General features: G+C 44.3%; 1 protein-coding gene and 1 long non-coding RNA gene across 8 annotated transcripts in view; one reads left to right on the forward strand and one right to left on the reverse strand.

The window, feature by feature from the left end:
- The window catches only part of MCPH1 (microcephalin 1), a 240070-nt gene that overhangs the window by 45137 nt on the left and 172962 nt on the right, over positions 1-21971 (forward strand). The window contains exon 10 of one of the 7 annotated variants that reach the window (XM_059882158.1): positions 5470-8292. Within the exon in view, the coding sequence (XP_059738141.1) occupies positions 5470-5589 (120 nt within the window). The 3' untranslated portion in view covers positions 5590-8292. 7 annotated transcript variants of the gene reach the window in all.
- On the reverse strand, positions 8292-11163 carry LOC132344030 (uncharacterized). The gene is made up of 3 exons (XR_009493094.1): positions 10251-11163; positions 8769-9244; positions 8292-8563 (listed from the first exon to the last, which is right to left on the reverse strand). It is a non-coding gene; the product is annotated as an uncharacterized lncRNA (long non-coding RNA).

The following is a 21971-nucleotide window of genomic DNA, read 5'->3' on the forward strand; positions in this document are numbered from 1 at the left end:
TGTAAATAAATTCATTTGCGTCGTATTTTAGATTCCACAGATAAGTGATATACTATGGTATTTGTCTTTTTCTGTCTGACTTCACTCAGTATGATTATCTCCAGGTCCGTCCGTGCTCCTGCAAAACGGCATTATTTCATTCTTTTTTATGGCTGAGTATTACATTTACATACACACACTCACACCACACAACCTCTTTATTCATTCAGTCTCTGGGTTGGGAAGATCCTGGAGGAGAAAATGGCATCCGGCTCCAGTATTCTTGCCGGAAGAATTCCTGGACAGAGGAGCCTGGCAGGCTACAGTCCATGGGGTCGCCAAGAGTTGGACAGAACGGAGCGACTAGGCACAGCACATTATATACACATACACGCACACACACCATACAACCGCTTTATCTGTTCATCTGTCAGTAGACATGCAGATTGCTTCCACGTCCTGGCTGCTGCAAACAGCACTGCAGTGAACACTGGGGTGTGTGTGTCTTTGCACATTACAATTTTCTCTGCATGTATGCTCAGAAGTGGTTACTTTACGTTTAGTTTTTGAGGAACCTCCATGCTGTTCTCCATCGTGGCTGCGCCAGTTTACCTTCCCACCAGCAGTGTGGAAGGGTTCCCTTTTCTCCACACCGTCTCCAGCATTTATTGTTTCTAGACTTCTTGATGATGGGGATTCTGGCAGGTGTGAGGTGATAACTCCTTGTGGTTTTGATTCACATTTCTCTAGTAATGAGTGATGTTGAGTCTCTCTTCGTGTGCCTCTTGGCCACCTGGATGTCTTCTCTGGAGACATGTCTATTTGGGTCTGATCCCCCTGCAAGACTCTAAGTGGCAGGACTCTCGGGTTCTACCTGAGACCTTCTGAGTTGGTGTTTCCTGTGAAAGCCCCCATCCAGTACAGTCTCCCACCTCAGGAAGGAACTTGGCTACCAGCACAGAGGGTTTACCTTGTCTTCCTCAGGGCAGAGGACACAACCCGGATTTCCAGTCTTCCACAGACCTTTGTCCTGATCTGTTACTCTTGTCCTCATTCACTGCACAGCCTTTTCTCTAATGAATCAAGCGCTCATCATGCCTGAGGGCAGTGGCCCCCTGCTTTGTCCCATCTCAGGGATCTGAAGTTGTTGGAGTACCTGACTCACACCCTTAGACATCCTGATGTCTTTAATATGAGGTGCATCTTGGGCACTAGAATTCTTAAAGATTCCTCCTAAGCTAATTCTAATATGAAACAGAGTTTGGAACCACTGTTATGCCTTAGGGACTATGTCTGGTGTCTGGTATAGTTCAAACAAGCAATTTATCTTGGAAGAAGTTCTGTTTGTTTCTGAACTCTTCTCATATAAACTGATTTTATTCTTTAGACTTTTAAGAAAACAAGAACAAAAACAAAATCCTGGTTTTATTTGCTTAATGGCTAAGTATTTTAGAAGTGTGAATTTAGGTAGCAATATAGAGATGAATGGTCATGGTTTATCACTGTACAGGTTAAAACCAAGAGCAATAACAACGTTTTTAAAATTCAATTTAAAATTTTAAAGATAGAATTTCCTGGCAGTTTTTGAGATCTTTGAATATGAGCGTGGGGAGGAGTGTTTATATTGGTATCTTATGTGATAGCAAGTCAGCAAAAGCACTTGAGTTTAGTTGCCTGGAGTTCAAAGCTTACTATGAAGTGAGAGTTGTAGTGGTGAATTAAATACAGGTCTCCGATCTGTGACTTACCAATGAAATGTTAGTCTTAGGGGTTATGCTAGTATCCAGTCATGTCTGTTTTCCCCCACCAAAACTGAGGTCTTACCTGCTTGTTTTCATTCCTTATCAGATTTCAAGACCACCGGGTGTTAAACTGAAATTTCAGACTTTTTAACATAGTCATGTGTTTATGTATAAATATATATTTAAGGGATTAGATTCCATCAAGCGCAACAATTGTTTTCAGTTTAAAAAAAAAAATCTTGCAACTGGATTTAACATTGAATAAAGCAGTTTTCCTCATAGCTCAGTTAGTAAAGAGTCTGTCTGCAATGCAAGAGACCCGGGTTCCATTCCTGGATCAGGAAGATCCCCTGGAGAAGGAAATGGCAACCCCCTCCAGTATTCTTGCCTGGAGAATCCCATGGACAGAAGAGCCTGGCGGGCTACAGTCCATGGGGTCGCGAGAGTTGGACACGACTAGTGACTAAACCACAAAGCAGCTTTACAGGAAATATCTTTGATCTGCTAATGCCTCTACTGGAACAGAGAATTCTTGTGTAGAATATAGGATCGTATTTTTGTGTTTCCACATGAGAGCTAGCATCCATACTGTTTCTGTAGTTATGAAAATGGTTTAAAACACATGTGTCTCAGGACCCTGATGATCTTTTTTAATCTTAAACTTGAGGTAACACCTGCAGGTAGGGTGATGTCCTTTCTGGGCAGCCCTGCAGAGCAAGCCTGTGAGGCTGTGAATCCTGAGTTCTGTACGGTATAACAGGGTGGAAATCAGGGAGCCTGTGGGTACGGGTCCCGCCTGGGTAGGGGAGTAGCCTGGAGAGGATGTGGTGCATCCCGCAGTTTGGGCGGATGCCTCTCATCCTCGGTTGCTTCTGTTGTCAGCCTGCTCCAGAGTCACAGACTTGCGGTCTTCCCTCTACTTTGGAGAATTCTCATTTCTCTTTCTTTTACTTCTGGGGATCTACTCCATGTGTTACCTGAGCCTTCTGTGTCCCATGCCTCATGATTTTTCTGTATTTGTATATATCTTTCCTTTTTCATCTCCTTATTTCGTCCTGGGTATCTTCTCTTTTACCCTTCCCCCTATAGAGGTCTGTTTTTATTGTTGTTGTCAGTCACTAAGTCGTGTCCGACTCTTTGCGACCCCATGGACTGCAGCATGCCAGGTTTCCCTGTTCTTTCTGTATCTCCTGGAGCTTGCTCAAACTCATGTCCATTGAGTCATGGTGCCATCCAACAATCTCATCCTCTGTCACCCCCTTCTCCTCCTGCCATCAGTCTTTCCTAGCATCAGGGTCTTTTCCAGTTGGCTCTTTGCATCAGGTGACCAGAGTATTGAACCTACAGTATCAGTCCTTCCAATGAATATTCAGGATTGATTTCCTTTAGGATTGACTGGTTTGATCTCCTTGCAGTCCAAGGGACTCTCAAGAGTCTTCTCCAACATCACAGTTCGAAATCATTAATTCTTTGATGCTCAGTCTTCTTTAGGGTTCAGCTTTCACATTTGCCAACAAAGGTCCGTCTAGTCAAAGCTGTGGTTTTTCCACGAGTCATGTATGGATGTGAAAGTGAAAGTCTTTCAGTCATTTCTGACTCTTTGCAACCTCATGGACTGGGAATTCTCCAGGCCAGAATACTGGAATGTGTAGCCTTTCCCTTCTCCAGGGGATCTTCCCAACCCACGGATCAAACCCAGGTCTCCACATTGCAGGCAGATTCTTTACCAGCTGAGCCACATAGAAAGCCTGGATGTGAGAGTTGGACTATAAAGAAAGCTGAGCACCGAAGAATTGATGCTTTTGAACTGTGGTGTTGGAGAAGACTCTTGAGAGTCCCTTGGACTGCAAGGAGATCCAACCAGTCCATCCTAAAGGAAATCAGTCCTGAATATTCATTGGAAGGACTGATGCTGAAGTTGAAACTCCAATACTTTGGCCTCCTGATGCAAAGAACTGACTTATTTGAAAAGACCCTGATCCTGGGAAAGATTGAAGGAGGGAGGAGAAGGGGATGACAGAGGATGAGATGGTTGGATGGCATCACCGATTCAATGGACATGAGTTTGAATAGCTCTGGGAGTTGGTGATGAACAGGGAAGCCTGGCGTGCTGCAGTCCATGGGGTTGCAAAGAGTTGGAACTGAACTCACATTTGTACATGACTAGTGGAAGAACCATAGCTTTCACTAGATGGACCTTTGTTGGCAAAGTGATGTCTGCTTTTTAATACACTGTCTAGATTTGTCATAATTTTTCTTCCAAGGAGCATGCGTCTTTTAATTTCATGGCTGTAGTCACTATCCACAGTGATTTTGGAACCCAAGAAAATATACTCTGTCACTGCTTCCATTGTTTCCCATCTCTTTGCCATGAAGTGATGAGACCAGATTCCATGATCTTCTTCACTTTTGCAATAGGGTAGTGTCATCTGTATATCTGAGGTTATTGATATTTCTCCCAGCAGTCTTGATTCCAGCTTGTGCTTCTTCCAGCCCAGTGTTTCTCAGATGTACTCTGCATAGAAGTTAAATAAGAAGGGTGACAATATACAGCCTTGACGTACTCCTTTTCCTATTTGGAACCATGTCCAGTTCTAACTGTTGCTCCTTGACCCGCATACAGGTTTGTCAGGAGACAGGTCAAGTGGTCTGGTATTCCCATCTCTCTCAAGAATTTTCCACAGTGTGTTGTGACCCACACAGTCAAAGGCTTTAGTGTAAGTCAATGAAGCAGAAGTAGATGTTCTTCTGGAACTCTATTGCTTTTTCTATGATCCAGCAGATGTTGGCAATTTGATCTCTGGTTTCTCTGCCATTTCTAAATCTAGCTTGTACACCTGGAAGTTCTCGGTTCATGTATTGTTGAAACCTGGCTTGAAGGATTTTGAGCATTTCTTTGCTAGCATGTGAAATGAGCACTATTGTGCTATTCTTGGAGAAGGAAATGGCAACCTACTCCAGTATTCTTGCCTAGAGAATCCCATGGACAGAGGAGCCTGGTGGGCTGCCGTCCATGGGGTCTCACAGAGGCAGACACAACTGAAGGACTTAGCATGCATGCATGCATTGGAGAAGGAAATGGTGACTCACTCCACTGTTCTTGCCTGGAGAATCCCAGGGACGGGGGAGCCAGGTGGGCTGCCGTCTATGGGGTCGCACAGAGTCGGACACGACTGAAGTGACACAGCAGCAGCAGCAGCAGCAGCAGTGCTATTCTTATGATAAACTTATATATTAAGTTTTAAAACTTCTTTGATTGTATTTTTCAGTTCTCATCATTCTATTTGGATTTTTTTAAATTTCCAGTGTTCTGCCAACATTGTTTATTTCGTTTTTTATTTCTCTGTGCATAATCACATTTGTTTCCAACTCTAAGCCCAGTATCTGGGTCCTCTGGCTTCTTCAGTCTCTGTCTCTATTACCTGTTGTTTCTGTAGTTTTCTGCCGTACGTTCTCTAACACACTTGTTTAGTTTTGGCCTGTTTTCTTGCCGAGAGTTGAGGTAATCTGAGGCCGTGCTCCTCTTGGTGCAGCCAGCTGTCCCCCTGGCTCACCTGCAGGTTTCTCTTCCTCCATGACTCGCTGCCTTCTCAGCTTGGCGGCATCTCCATCAGCGTGTCTGTGTCTGGTCCAGCTTCACTGATTGTTCACGGTAGGGAGGTTGTCCTGAACTAGTTAGTCTGTCATTCCTGGACATAATGGGTGAATTTTAATGGCCATTAAAAAAATTTTTTTTTTCTCTAATTAGAGCCGGGATAAATCTTTCTCTGAGAAAAGAACAACAAGAGACCAAGTCAGCAGAATTTTTAAGATGAACATTCAAGTCATTGGTTGCAAAAGACATGTTAACCATCTCTTAAAGAGTTGAAAACAGATATAACTCAATAAAGAATTACAAAATCTGAGAGCTATTATTTCCATTAGAGATTTTTTTGTTTAGTACTCAGTTTTAATGGAAAAAGCCATCTTGTACATTGGTGGGAAACTGTCTTTTTTAGATTTATTACCTTAAATATATGCTTATAAATTTGTTGAACCATTTATTGTTTTGAGACTCCAATTGAGCAGTGCCATTACCTCCAAAATCTTAGCTTATAATATGTGGGTCATTGGCAAGGAAATATATTTCTGCCATCTTTTCAGAAGGACAAGCATAAGATGTTATGACAAATCATAACCTGTTTTCTCTTGCTTGTTTAATGTTGTCAGACATAGAACCCAATGAAGATAAATATAACATTAATGCTAGTTATACAGTAAACATATATGAATATGTGGGATTTTTTTTCTCCTCCAAAAGTACTTTTGTTATTGTTGTTCAAATATTATCAGCCTTAACACAGTCTTTCTTGTAAGTCATCAACCGGACAAGAAAACACAGCTTCCCTAAGAGGGTCTGTTTTTAAGTCTTGTTTTGGAGCCTTCTGTACCCAGCAGGTCTGTCATGAGAGGGCGAATGCTGGGTCAGAGTGTAGGGAGTGTCTAACTGGTTTCATAAGCTTGGAGACTTAGAGCGAAGTGAGGAGCCCAACAGTTAAAATTATACAAGTGCATTTATTATATTTTTGAGTCACTAAGTTATGTCCGACTCTTTGCAACCCCAGGGACTATAGTGCAGCGGGCCCCTCTGTCCGTGAGATTTCCCAGGCTAGAACACTGGAGGAGTTTGCCATGCCATCCTCCAGGGTCTCTTCCCAAACCAGGGATTGAACCTGCATATGTTGTGTCTCCTGCGTTGCCAGGTGGGTTCTTTAACCGCTGTGCCACATGGGAAGCCCACCCTTAGGACAACAGTGGTTAAAAACAGAGAGAAGGAAGAAAAGACACTACACACCCAATCAAGCGCTTAAATTTCTACATCTCTTATACTGAGTAGAAAACAAATGATGAATAATGACTTGCATATGTTCCAGTAATTGCTTGTTCTCACATATTTTATTAGCCTGTGCGCCTTCCAGGACACAAGCTTTAATCTTTTGATACTGTTCGTAATACAGCATGACACACACAATTGATGTTTTGTAAATATTTACTGAGTGAATAAAGGCTGCATGTATTTCCCTTCTGCTTTTTTGAGTTCTCATCTTACACTCTTCCTAGCGCTTTTAACCATCACCCAGTGATGTCGTGTTCATCATAATCTATCCAGGAAAGAGGGCATCTGTGCCGTCTCGATGTAAACCAGAGCTGATGCTTCCCGGAGCCTCCTCTCCTCCCACAGGCCCCGGGACAAGCTCTCCGCTGCGCTGCTGGAGCCGCTGCTGTTTTGTGAATGTGCTCTTACCCTTTGCAGTAATTCCAGGACCCTGGCTGCCTGCCACTAGATAGTGCGCTTGGCCAGAAGCATGTAATCTTGTGGGTTGTTTTGTTTTTAAAGTTTAACTTTCAAGTTGAAAGAGCCGTTGACTCACCCAAATGACAGGTGATATTTATTTTGTTTCTTGACAAATCTGCACGAGCATGCTGTTATTACCCACTTAGGAGAACTGCCACACTTCCTGAAGGATGACCCCCTCTGTAAACGTCCCTGTAAACAACTGCCCATTGTTCAGACACCCCCCCCACCCCCCAAGAGCAGTAAGATGGGGCCTGCCTCCCGTGGGGGCCTTTGCAGATGGTTTGAGAGAGGAGCTGGCAGAGCCTGCAGGGACTGGGATTTCTGGCACCAGGATCTGTAACTGCTTTGATGAGCCATTCCTGGCAAAGCACACCCAGAGCTGGCAGTGCAAGGGGCGGGGGGTTGCTCGTTATGACAGGTGTCCAGTCTGCCAGCAGATGTGACTCTGTGAGTCCATCCGACAACCTGCTGCCGCTGGGAGGTGTGACAAGTGCTTGTGGCTCTGTGAGCCTACTGTTGTTTCTTTTTGTGTATGAGAAAAAAATATTTATATAGAAAACATTAGGAAAGAATCTTCACAGAGCACCACCTGTCCTTTCCGGGGCTTTCTGTGCCCGGTGGCTGCTGTGTGCCGCGTTCTAACGTGTGCTTCAGAAAGCCTCAGCTGTGCCCCGTCCGGGCGGTGGTGGACGTGAGGGCTACCGGGTCAATGCTGAAGCCACTCTCGTGAGCTCCCAGCGGTCCTCTTGGGCCAGTAAAGGCAGAGGCCGACATAGAGCCCTCCCCATCCCGCCCCTGCCCCCTCCAGAGGTCTGGAGGCAGAGGACACTACGAGGCATCCCGTTAGCATCTGCCGTGGGCGTTCGGGGCACTGGGCAGATTCCAGATGCACGTTCCGGATGTAGTCACAGCTGCTGGTTCCGAAGGTCTAGCTCACTAAATATGACATCTGGAGAATGTTAGCCAAGGGATCGTAACCTTGGTAACCTGGCTTAGAGATATCAAATTAATCTGAGCTGTGCAAAACCTCAAAATAGTAACCTGCTGAGGTGGCGATCTTTAACCCAACAAAATGGATTCTCTGGGAGTAAAGGAGCTGAAGAGAAGGAAAAGACATGCAACTCCGTGTCCCGCCCCTCCTTTTAAATACTTGTTTTTTTCTTTTTCTGATGGCATTTTAAAAAATTTTACATATATATATTAATATAAATTTAATATAAATTTTACATGTATGTATATTTGACCACGCTGTGTGGCATGTGGGACCCTAGCCCCCAACCAGGGACTGAGCCTGCACCTACTGCACTGGAGGTGAAGAGTCCTAACCTCCAGGCCACCAGTGTGCACGCCTGCTCAGGGGTGTCTGCCTCTGCAACCCCGTGGACTGTAGCCCACCAGCCTTCTCTGTCCATGGGATTCTCCGGCGAGAATACTGGAGTTGGGTGCTGTTTCCTTCCAGGAAGTCTTCCCCACCACTGGGTGGAACCCACGTCTCTTACACCTCCTGCATTGGTGGGGGGATTCTTTACCACTCATGCCACCAAGGGAACTCCCTACATGCTTTCCTCACTGAGCAGCCACTGTGCCAGGGCACTGTTTCTGCCTAATGTGATGACTCCCTCCTGCCCCCACCCTCTTCTCAGACAGTTAGAGATCCAAGCGCATCTCCATCATTCTGTCTCTCTGCCCAGTTTGGAAATATGACTCACTTCTGCCCAGTCAGACGCAAAGGGAAGTCTTGCTGGGAGATTTCTGGAAAGAGCCTCCTGTCACTGGAGACATCCCTGGGAAGACAGCCCCTCCTGCTCCTCTGAGCTCTGTTACAGCTGGACATGCCTCCCGGAAGGGACCGCGTGGGCCAAGGACCCTCCAGAGAGCGGCCCCGGAGAGGGCGGGGAAGGGCCTGCAGACCGCATGGCTTCTCCCCCAACCTCAGTGCGGGTGGGAGCAGTCATCTGCAAGTTGCTAAGGTGCCAGGACGTGCACACGTGGAGACGCACGTGTGTGTCCACAAAGCGTGCGTCCACTTGACACGTGGGTGGTTTTCCCAGCAGGTTTTTCCCAGTCTTCTCTGGAGGAGCAGCGCTGTCCTCTCTTGTCGCAAGAAATGTATTGCTTCTCCTCTCCTTAAATCTGCTCAACTCTTCTCTGTTTGGTTTCAAAGTGACCGCTCTCCAAATAAATACTTACGAATATGAATTATTGGATATTAGTAGTTTAAAAAAAAAAAAAGACGTTAAAACAAGCATTATTCAGATGGAAAGGAATTGAGTGACAGATGAAGCCACAACTCAGAGTCAGTGAGGCATTATTACAGCCTCTTAGAAAATAAAGCTGGAGGCATTTCACATAGATTTTGGCACATGCCTTTGTGGCTTTTGGATATGCGTTGGGATTTAGTGAACGTATCAGTGGTGAGTCAGGATAACATACAATAGCTGTGAATTGGGCAGGCTGGTGTGTAGGGGGGTTCTCAATCTGGCCTTCCTTATCAGTGAATTTCAGTTTTTCAAAAACTTTTCTAAAGATAGGCTGTTTTATTTTTCTGCAGAAATGTCTTCTGCTTTCTACTTCTGAATAAATCCACTATTTGTAATCTAATTCTGTTCATTTTTTTTGAAAAGCACCAAAGGGAATTCCCTGGCGGTCCAGTGGTTAGGACACGGTGCTTTCGCTGCCAAGGGCCTGGGTTCCATTCCTGGCCGGGGCACTGAGATCCCACAAGCCTCTCGATGCAGCCAAAATAAATAAAAATGTGAAAAGGCACCACATCTCTCTCAGCATCGATCAGATTGGGGCTTTTTGCTTTGTTTCCGGTATTTTTTATTTTTTTTTTTTACTGTGTCTCTCCAGCTCACTGGGTGATGTTTTTTAGCACAGAGTTGGGACAACAGATAGCAAACTAGAAATCCGAACCCAGGCTTCGGCTACAGTGTGAGCCCTGAGGTTCAGGGCCAGAGGGGACAGTGTGTGTCTTTGTCTCAGAGTAAAAGCCCTAGCCCAGACATCCCATGAGGTTGCTTTGCCCCCTGCCAAATTTACCCGTTGTTTCCCAAAGGCCAGGCTTTTTGAGTTTAGGATATGTTGAGAGTATATGGTGAAAGAACTCTGCCCTTCACAGGAGCTGAGGCGTCTAAGCAAGTTTCTTTCTCAGGCTGCCCGCAGGGGCTGGGATCTGAAGCGGTCCTTACCTGCCTGCGGGTGGCAGCGGGGCTGAAAGACGGTCTCAGGCTGGCCACCCACCCTGGACACCCTTGTCCCGCGGCATGCTGTATGGGCTCAGACGCCTCACGTCACTCTGTGGGCTGCTGTCTGTTGTCCTCTGTCTCAGAGGGGGTGCACAGACAGAGGGGCCCCAGGTGGGGCCTGTGGGAGCCCCGTGGGGCTGCCCTCCCCCGCCCTCCAGTGCATACCCTCCTCCTCTCTGGGACACTGGGGCGGCCCAGGTCCTGCCTCCTCCTCTCTGGGACACTGGGGTGGTCCGGGTCCCGCCTCCTCCTCTCTGGGACACTGGGGCGGCCCGGGTCCCACCGCCTCCTCTCTGGGACACTGGGGTGGCCCGGATCCCGCCTCCTCCTCTCTGGCATACTGGGGTCGCCCGGGTCCCGCCTCCTTCCTCACCTGGCCCCTCTTCTCCCTGGAGCCCATTCCTGAGTACAGAAGGGGTTGTGGCACTCCAGTCTAGTCTGCGCAGGCTACCAAGATGGAATTCAGCAGACTGGATGGCTCATAAAGAGCATTCTGGAGGCTGAGGTCAAGGCCGGGCGGGTTCAGGGTTAGGCGTGGCCACCTACTGGTTCATGCACGGCTGTCTTCTTACGGGGAGCTGGTATGGCAGACAGGAGGAGAGGCGAAGGGGTCCCTTTCATAAGGCTCCACCCTTGTGACCTCATAACCCCCAAAGTCCCACCTCCCGACGTTGTCACACTGGGGTTAGGATTCCAACAAAGGAACTTAGGGGGACAGAGGCATTCCATTCTGAGGAGTGTGCTCCTTGCTATTAGGGCTCCATTGCCTCTGGTCCCCAGCACACTCACGGCCAGGAATTGGGTGGAGGCGCTGACCCCTGGCACTTTGAGCGTTTGATGCTAAGTTTGTTAGATAAAGCATCTTAAAATATCATGATTTTTGTGTGTATGTGTTTTTTAACAAATCGGGTATTGATGAATAACTCAGATGTTTTCATTTTCTCTATGCTTTTTTTTTTTTCATTTTACTATAAACAGTTCATCTTTATCCAACATGAGTATCAAAATCAATACTGATGCTTTACTGACCAATAAAACTGATCATTTTATTATTGCATTATTTGAGAACATTTAGAAAGGTATTATATTTTTTAGGAAAAATAAAACCCTGAATATTAACAGTCTCTGTAATTCTCCTTATTAAAAAATAAATTTCACATAAGGAAAAAATATATTAAAAAGAACAATTAAGTTACAAAAAGATTCACTTAAGCAAGTTAAAGATTTCTGCCCCAGCTTTCTGCAGTGAGCCCAGCTTCAGAGCATAGATTTGATCATCAAACTAAAAGCAAAGGGATAATACTATGTAGGACACATCTCATGAGCTGCTTATTTTTAAAAAACTGGAATCTCTTATCCGTAGATTGAGCTTTTTCTGAAGACACTTAAATGATGTAGCTGCCAAGGTCGAGATAATAGAAAATTCTCAGGTCTGATTTGAAGACATTATTCAGAATTAATGTTTTGTCCTATATGATTTGCTCACTTTTATGTTCTCTAGGGGGCTTCCTTGGTGGCTCAGATGGTAAAGAATCTGCCTGCAGTGTGGGAGACCCGGGTTTGACCTGGATTGGGAAGATCCCCTGGAGAAGGGAGTGACTACCCACTCCAGTATTCTGGCCTGGAGAATCCCATGGACAGAGGAGCCTGGTGGGCTACAGTCCATGGGGTCACAAGGAGTCAGACACAACTGAGCGAATATTCTCTATAGTCAAAATTCATGCAAATATATGATTCTGGCAGTGCCTGCATACCTAGGGGAGCTTATATTAGTAGTGATTGAAATCAATAATCTTGACAAAGGTGTGAGTTATCTCTTCACTTTTAAAAAGATTTATATATTTTTTAATTAAAGGATGATTGCTTTACAGTATTTTGTTGGTTTCTGCCATACATCAACATGAATCAGCCTATCTCTTCACCTTTTTTTTTTTTTTCCAGGAAGTGTTTCCACTGTTTACTTATGAGATGGTACCTAAACCCAAAACATTTAAAGAATGTTTTATTTTTAAAGTGTTTCTTTTTTATCACTACTTAAAACAAGTATATTTGTTTCATTTGACCTCCCTTTGATCTTATTAAAACAAAATCAACTAGACTATTTCCCAGATATTCAGTGTCACCTGCCGTCCCCCAACTCACCACTTTAGAACTTCCAGAAAGTACTTTTGCTAAAGTTAAGTACTGTGTTTCATATCTGCGAGCTCTTCCTCACTGGTTAGTGGATTATTTCCTACGAGTATCTCTCTGTATGGGCTTTGATCACCTTTTGGTGCTGCATAGCTGTATTTGGACAAGTGTTTTCCTTTTAAGGAACAGAATGCTGCTATGCGTTCTTTTTTTCATGAACAACAATGTTAAAAACAGAAGTTTGTTTTTCTTCTTTCTGGCATGGGCATTCTATAACAGAAACCCTGGAATGCTTACCTGCATAGGTGTGAGCAGAGTAAGAGTGGGCGACGACATTCTACACTAACATACGGAAAGTGACGGGATGAAGGTTTCCACTTTTCCTGAGGTTGTCCATAAGCTACAGCTTTGCTGTGTTTTCATTTCTGAGATCGTCACGCTTACAGCTACAGTGTTAAGATACATGCCTGTGTTTACGGTTCTTCTCACATGAATCTAGTTAAGCCCCCGGATGACCTGTGAATACAGGTAAACTTTCTGGATCTCCAAGCTGTGTCCCACTAGCGTCAGTGCAGGAAGACAACAGAGGTTGTACCTTGAACCGCTGGCTGCCTTGTTAACTTAGCATCACGAGCTACTGCAGACGATGAAAGAGTTCTTGTGTCCTCTCAAAAATGCGAAAATTAGTGGAGCCTCCCACAAGACATACATACTAGTCCCGACCCAGGGATCGAACCCAGGTCTCCTGCATTGCAGGCAGACGCTTTAACCTCTGAGCCACCAGGGAAGCCCACTAGTGCAAACTAAGGGGTGTCGTTTCTACCATCCTGTTAAAGAGTCAGGGAACGTCTTCCCAGTCTTGGCACAATTCTTCCCAAGACTTACTCTCTTCTGAATGTTGATCTCTGGAGTGACATCTTGGTAAATGCATACAAACCCCTCTCAGATCCCCAAAGGAGCCCTTTTCTGTCCCCTCCTTTGCGTGTTTGTCCCCTAGACCACCCTGTCCCACCTCGCCTGCCAAACTCCTCATCCTCCAAGTCTTACCTGGGCCACATTTTGCTTCAAGATTTCCTGACCACTTTCCCCCTTCAGGCTGCCAGTTTTGTCTCCTTTGTATTCTTGACTACACATAAATCTGATGATACCTGTAGTTTGACTGGATTATAATTTTATATCTAAATGCTTTTCACCCTCTTTACAGCAGGAATCGTTCTTATATCCCTAGTGTCTGGTTTTGTGCTTGATAAATTAGTCTGACCAACCTAGATAGCATATTCAAAAGCAGAGACATTACTTTGCCAACAAAGGTCCATCTAGTCAAGGCTATGGTTTTTCCAGTGGTCATGTGTGGATGTGAGAGTTGGACTGTGAAGAAGGCTGAGCGCTGAAGAATTGATGCTTTTGAACTGTGGTGTTGGAGAAGACTCTTGAGAGTCCCTTGGACTGCAAGGAGATCCAACCAGTCCATTCTGAAGGAGATCAGCCCTGGGATTTCTTTGGAAGGAATGATGCTAAAGCTGAAACTCCAGTACTTTGGCCACCTCATGCAAAGAGTTGACTCATTGGAAAAGACTCTGATGCTGGGAGGGATTGAGGGCAGGAGGAGAAGGGGACGACAGAGGATGAGATGGCTGGATGGCATCACTGACTCGATGGACCTGAGTCTGAGTGAACTCCAGGAGTTGGTGATGGACAGGGAGGCCTGGCGTGCTGCGATTCATGGGGTCGCAAAGAGTCAGACACGACTGAGCGACTGATCTGATCTGATCTGATTTAGTGTCTGATGACCAAATGAATATTGGTATCTGCATTCTTTATAGCATAGGATGATTCTGTTTCTATTAATTATTCAAGGATTTCTTCCTCTTTTCATCACTTTATATTCAAAATTGACCTTAGAGGACAAACTTGACATTGGAAATTAAAACACTGAAGTAGAAGATCTAATGAGACAGGTGCTTCTTGGGTATTCACAGCCTTTGTCAAAACTCTGTTCCTAGACATTTAAAACAAACGTGTAGTAGTTGTGACAGACAAAATGAACTGAAATTCAGAAAATGGTTTTATTCAGACCAATATAATGTGGAGGTCATTCTTTGATGGGGAGCGCTTGGGGGAAGGAGAAGCCCTAGGGTTTCACAGAGCCGGGGAAGCAGGGTGGCGTTGAGGGTCTTTGGGCAAGAAGATGTGAGCGCAGGCCGTCTGGGTCTGAGTTGGTGGAACGAGAAAGGTGGTGTGGGTGACGGAGAGCAGTGGTCCTTCGGAGTTAGCCTTTTCTTCAAACACAAGGGTGGCGGCTTTCCAACCAGTGCAGTTTCGCAAGCGCACAGAGCTCAGGTTCCATTTTCTCAGTCCCAGAGGAAAGGACGTGGTTCCTCAGCAAACAACTCGGACATGTTGGTAAACCTTCTGCGTGAGGCAAAGCTGAGTCTCATAGCCTCTGGGGAATTCTTGCTGATGCTGGTTCATCTGCCGTTGGCAAAGATTGGTTGTTTTCGGGCCCTGAAGATTGGGCATTGTAAAAGAGGTATTCCTGAAGTGAAAAGGAGCAAACAATTGACTTAGACAGTTGAACTGTATGAAGACTCGGGAGTTGAGCCTTCAGGACCCCATGAAGGAGCAGCTCTTAGTTTTGCAGGACAGCTTCTCAAGTGTCCTGAGGGTCTCCATCAAGGTTGCCCACAGGCATGGCCACCTCTCACACAGAGGCATGTGCCAGACGCTCCCGGGGCCTGTGCAGAGAGGACCCTGCCCACCTGGGCTCATGTTGGGCAGCAGTGCCCATGGCTCCATTAGAGCCAGGGAGAAAGGCGCCTGCAAGGTCACCAGAGGCCAGACCGGGGTCCTGGCCGCCTGGCGCTGGCTCCTGGTGGTGCCGAGACTTTAGTTTGGGGGACTGTAGGCAGATGCTGAAGAAAACCGGAAACACTGGAGATTTAATAAGGACTGGCAGTTTGGGCAAGGCAGTAGGACTTGGGCCAGGGTGCAGATAGGGATGCAAACTGGTTTTTACCTAGCGGAAAAGGAAGTCTAGTAAGAGTCTACCAGACAAAGCAGAGTTTTCGCATCCACCAGTTTCCTGCAGTGTCCACAGAGGTGCAGAGTCACTCAGTGAACATGGCTAAAATCCAAAGTCCTGGAATGGTGTTCGGTAAACACTGCAGAGTTTCCCATAGAAACGGAATTTTTTTCTGTAGTCCCTCCCCGAGTAATCAAAGAAAGATTATTTATGATCACAGAATAAGGCTGGTCTCATTAGCTGTGTTTAGATAGGTGCAGCAAGAATGGTAATTTACCACCTAGGCCTTAGGTTTGATTTTCGGGAAGTTTTCATAAGGGATCGTAGATTGTAACATTTAAAAGCCTCTTGGGGTAAGGAAGCCAAGCCAAGAGCCTGCTGTCAGATTTCACCTGCAGTGCCTATAAATTTGGGTGAATTCCTTTCTTCTGAGGTCCCCACCGTCTTGTAGTTCTTGGGCCTGCTCAGAGTCACCTCCCTCACTCCGGGAACACTGTAAGCCAGGGACCAGGCTCGTCATAAATAAGCTACAAGGATATATTGCACAGCACAGGGAATATAGCTAGTATTTTACAGTAACTTTAAGTGGAGTATAATCTATAAAATTTTTGAATCATTATTTTATAACTTGAAACTAACATAATATTGTAGATCAACTATACCCCAATTTAAAAAAGGAAACAGTAAGGAAATCCCTTCCCAAAATTTTTCTTTAAGTAGTTTTTCTTTTTTGGCACTGTTTAAAATACTGGGAGTTCAATTTCCATAATATTTGGGAATTTTAGGAATATTCGGTTTGTAGGCACTTTATTTCTAAGCCAACAGCTTCTTTAGGAGATTTTAAAATCTCAATTGGTAACACCATCTCAAGACGCTTTTCTCAGGATGAGAATGGCCTTTCTGGATTATAGGCATGGATGCACATAGACACACACACACACACAGAACACACACAGAGCTTGTAATTTCAATTTTAAAATTTTACTCATAGCTAAAAATTTCTCTCATGGCATAAACACGGAAATCCAAAATTTAGGCCAGATATCTACTCCCTGGTGGCATAAAATTGTTAATAGTTTTTGAACTGAAAGTAGAAAAACAAGCAGAAAAAACTCTGTTGTCTGTCAGGGAACAAAGATCTCTGTGGACCATCAACTGATTTGCAGAGATCACCAAGTGGTCAGACCGTGAAACCAAAAGAAACGGGCACCAGAGTGAACGCTCAGAAAGCAGTAAACAGTTTCAATTTCCATGCTTGTGATGGGTCTGTTAAGATTTTCTATTTCTTCCTGGTCGAGTTTTGGAAAGTTGTACTTTTCTAAGAATTTGTCCATTTCTTCCACGTTGTCCATTTTATTGGCATATAATTGTTGATAGTAGTCTCTTATGATCCTTTGTATTTCTGTGTTGTCTGTTGTGATCTCTCCATTTTCGTTTCTAATTTTGTTGATTTGATTTTTCTCCCTTTGTTTCTTGATGAGTCTGGCTAATGGTTTGTCAATTTTATTTATCCGTTCAAAGAACCAGCTTTTGGTTTTGTTGATTTTTGCTATGGTCTCTTTTGTTTCTTTTGCATTTATTTCTGCTCTAATTTTTAAGATTTCTTTCCTTCTACTAACCCTGGGGTTCTTCATTTCTTCCTTTTCTAGTTGCTTTAGGTGTAGAGTTAGGTTATTTATTTGACTTTTTTCTTGTTTCTTGAGGTGTGCCTGTATTGCTATGAACTTTCCCCTTAGGACTGCTTTTACCGTGTCCCACAGGTTTTGGGTTGTTGTGTTTTCATTTTCATTCGTTTCTATGCAAATTTTGATTTCTTTTTTGATTTCTTCTGTGATTTGTTGGTTATTCAGCAGCGTGTTGTTCAGCCTCCATATGTTGGAATTTTTAATAGTTTTTCTCCTGTAATTGAGATCTAATCTTACTGCATTGTGGTCAGAAAAAATGCTTGGAATGATTTCTATTTTTTTGAATTTACCAAGGCTAGCTTTATGGCCCAGGATGTGATCTATCCTGGAGAAGGTTCCATGTGCGCTTGAGAAAAAGGTGAAATTCATTGTTTTGGGATGAAATGTCCTATAGATATCAATTAGGTCTAACTGGTCTATTGTATCGTTTAAAGTTTGTGTTTCCTTGTTAATTTTCTGTTTAGTTGATCTATCCATAGGTGTAAGTGGGGTATTAAAGTCTCCCACTATTATTGTGTTATTGTTAATTTCTCCTTTCATACTTGTTAGCATTTGTCTTACGTACTGTGGTGCTCCCATGTTGGGTGCATATATGTTTATAATTGTTATATCTTCTTCTTGGATTGATCCTTTGATCATTATGTAGTGACCTTCTTTGTCTCTTTTCACCGCCTTTGTTTTAAAGTCTATTTTATCTGATATGAGTATTGCTACTCCTGCTTTCTTTTGGTCCCTATTTGCATGGAAAATCTTTTTCCAGCCCTTCACTTTCAGTCTGTATGTGTCCCCTGTTTTGAGGTGGGTCTCTTGTAAACAACTAATCTCAAAAATATACAAGCAACTCCTACAGCTCAACTCCAGAAAAATAAACGACCCAATCAAAAAATGGGCCAAAGAACTAAATAGACATTTCTCCAAAAAAGACATACAGATGGCTAACAAACACATGAAAAGATGCTCAACATCACTCATTATCAGAGAAATGCAAATCAAAACCACTATGAGGTACCATTTCACACCAGTCAGAATGGCTGCGATCCAAAAGTCTACAAATAATAAATGCTGGAGAGGGTGTGGAGAAAAGGGAACCCTCTTACACTGTTGGTGGGAATGCAAACTAGTACAGCCACTATGGAGAACAGTGTGGAGATTCCTTAAAAAACTGGAAATAGAACTGCCTTATGATCCAGCAATCCCACTGCTGGGCATACACACTGAGGAAACCAGAAGGGAAAGAGACACGTGTACCCCAATGTTCATCGCAGCACTGTTTATAATAGCCAAGACGTGGAAGCAACCTAGATGTCCATCAGCAGATGAATGGATAAGAAAGCTGTGGTACATATACACAATGGAGTATTACTCAGCCATTAAAAAGAATACATTTGAATCAGTTCTAATGAGGTGGATGAAACTGGAGCCTATTATACAGAGTGAAGTAAGCCAGAAGGAAAAACATAAATACAGTATACTAACGCATATATATGGAATTTAGAAAGATGGTAACAATAACCCGGTGTACGAGACAGCAAAAGAGACACTGATGTATAGAACAGTCTTATGGACTCTGTGGGAGAGGGAGAGGGTGGGAAGATGTGAGAGAATGGCAGTGAAACATGTACAATATCATGTAGGAAACGAGTTGCCAGTCCAGGTTCGATGCATGATGCTGGATGCTTGGGGCTGGTGCACTGGGACGGCCCAGAGGGATGGTATGGGGAGGGAGGAGGGAGGAGGGTTCGGGATGGGGAACACATGTATACCTGTGGCGGATTCATTTTGATATTTGGCAAAACTAATACAATTATGTAAAGTTTAAAAATAAAATAAAATTGGAAGGAAAAAAAAAAAAAAAGAAAGCAGTAAACATCAGACCCTTACCGTGGTATTGCTGGACCAGAGCCCGGACTCCAGGACGTGATCTGCTCCCGATGCTGGGACCCTGAGTCCCCACTCAGAAGGGTCCCGAAGATGCCCTCAGCCAGGGTTACCTGGGCGGGGAAGTGGGGCCAGTTCCACGCGAGGCCCAGCCCCAGATCTCTGAAAACAAACGCACGAGACGGTTGAGCCCATTCTTTTCAGACTGATGTTACTGGAGCGTGGGGAGCCTTGCAGAGAAAAGGCGGGGCCTGGGGCTCCCGAGGCAGGTGAGCAAGGGGGTCGTCAGTGCATCTGGTGGGAACCCCGGGAGGCAGGAGGCGGGCTTTTCCGCCACGGAGGAAGGGCGCCAGCTGCCGGCTGCCGTCCTGTCTCAGAGCAGTGGAGGGGAGCATGGGCCCTTCCGCTGCGCTTTCCCAAGAACCCGAAAGGGTGGGAAGAGTTCTTACCCAGCTTTCTAGGTTCCAGGGCACAGGGACCAGGTCACATTCAAGTTTGTTTTGGAGAATCAACTTTTCATAGAATGGGAATGCGTCTTACAGGACAGGGAGATCCAGGTGTCAGTCTTGAAGGACTGTTTCATTTTTCAACACTGACTGTAGTTGGTTCGAATAGAGGTTAGCCTGTCTTTTTTTTTTTTTGTCTTTTCCAATAACGTTAAATAAGATTTTCCTATCCTCATTAGCTTTGTGCACTGTGGCTGTCACCCTTCGTGTAGCTTCACAGCCAGGGTGGAGCAGGGCCAGGCCACCATCATTAAGAGAGAAGAAAGCGACTGAACTTTCTCCCTGTTTTTATTACTTTCGTTGAAAGGTGACATGTAGCAAAGGTTACATAGATAAATGACCAAGTTAGGAAATGTATTCTCATGAAATCACATACTGTGAAGGTTATGTTTACAAAACTGCTCGAATTAATATCTGCTTTCAGCGAAGTAATTAATCACTTAGCCCTGTAGGAGTACTTCATTGTCTGGTTTCTTAGATGAGACACATGAGGTAAGGAAAGGCCAAGTGGCCGTCAGATACGAAGTCACTAACAAGTGAGCTACAAAAATATGTACTGAATTGCAGTCTTCTTCTGGGTCTCCTAGCATCTGATTGTATCTTTTATGCTTCATATATTCTTTCTGTATAATTGCCTGGTAGAAGGTATTTTCCGGCAGTGATAGCATTCTAAGAGGAGGAAAAGAACCTTGACTTCTGTGCACAGAGCTTTTATTCTGCTCGGCAGAGCATGCTGAATGCTTGCTGCGCTTCAAGTACTGTAAGGGGCAAATTGATAATTGACCCTCTAAGTGGTTTTTACAGTGGTGGTTATATGCCTTGCCAGTTCACAGAATGTTCACCTGAATAACAGTTAAAACTTTGTCTTATGAAGATTTTCAAATAGAAGAAAAGTGAAAGAATTGTCCATGCGTTCCCACACCAAATTTGTGTTTGCTCCCCCACAGCATAGTAGAGCCATTTTACTGATATGAGGTTGTGGTGAAGGAGAGTACAGGGCCCAAAAAGAACGTGCTTGGAAGACCCTAGCTCCCCAAAAACCCTTCAGAGAAGGGTTTTTAATAACCCCTAGGTCCCACCTTACCCCGTCCCCTGGTAAGTACTTTTTCTTTCTTTTTTGTTAAACGCCAAAAACATTTTGTAGTGGAGTATGGCCAATCAACAGCATTGTGATAGTTTGAGGTGAACAGCAAAGGCTCAGCCAGACACACACATGTATCCATTCTCCCCCAAACCCGTCTCCCATCCAGGCTGCCAGGTAACATCGGGCAGAGTTCCCTGCCCTGTACAGGCTCCTTGTTGGTTATCCATGTTAAATACAGCAGAGTGTGCCTGACCTTCCCCAAGTCCCGAACTATTCCTTCCTGCCCCAGAAACCATAAGTTCATTTTCTACGTCTGTGAGTCTCCTTCTGTTTTATAACTTCAGTTCTATAGTTTCTTTTTAGATTCCACCTATAAGTGATGTGGTATGGACATTTCTCCTCCTCTCTCTGACTTATTTCACTCAATATGACACACTCTAGGTCCATCCAGGTTGCTGCAAATGGCATGACTTCATTCTTTTTTAATGAATGAATAAGATTCCATTGTTTATGTATGTACCACATCTTTATCCATTCCTCTGTCTATGGACATTTAGGTTGCTTCCATGCCCTGGCTATTGTAAACAGTGCTCCAGTGAACATCGGGTTGCATGTTATCTTTTCGCTGCAAGCCCCCAGTAACTTCTGGTCTACTCTATCTCTACAAGCTTACCTTTACTAGAAATTTTGTAAATAGAATTATATAGTATGCATCCTTTTATATCTAGCTTTTTTTCTCTTAGCATGTTTTCAAGAGTCATCCATGTTGTATATATGAGAACTTCATTTGTTTTTATGGATGAATAATATTCCATTGTATGTATATTCCAAATTTTGTCTATCCTTTTATCTGCCGATGGACATGGGTTGTTTTCACCTTTTGGCTCTTGTGAAAATTCACATACAAGTATATGAGTCCTTGTTTTTCGATTCATTTTGATGTTTGCCGGGAGTAAGTCTGCTTGCCCTCTGGTAATTCTCTGTTTAACTTTCTGAGGAGCCACCAGATGTTTCCCACTGCGGCCGCATCATTTTATCTTCCAGCACAAACCCTCATCAACACTTGCTGTTTTGGGGGAGTTCTATTGTTGTTGTTGTTATTATAACCATCCTAGTAGCTATAACCCAGGGACGGCAGGGCCTGGTGGTGCCGTCTATGGGGTTGCACAGAGTCGGACACGACTGAAGCGACTTAGCAGCAGCAGCCGTAGCTATAAAGTGGTATCTCATTAGGTCTGGTATCTCATTTGAATTTCCCAAATGACTAGTGGTTTAGAGCATATTTTCATGTGCTACGGGCCATTTGCTTATCTTCTTTGGAAAAATGTCTATTCAAGTTATTTGCCCATGTTTAAAATG

This window comes from Bos taurus, chromosome 27, assembly GCF_002263795.3.
Source record: "Bos taurus isolate L1 Dominette 01449 registration number 42190680 breed Hereford chromosome 27, ARS-UCD2.0, whole genome shotgun sequence".
Classification (NCBI taxonomy): Eukaryota; Metazoa; Chordata; class Mammalia; order Artiodactyla; family Bovidae; genus Bos; species Bos taurus.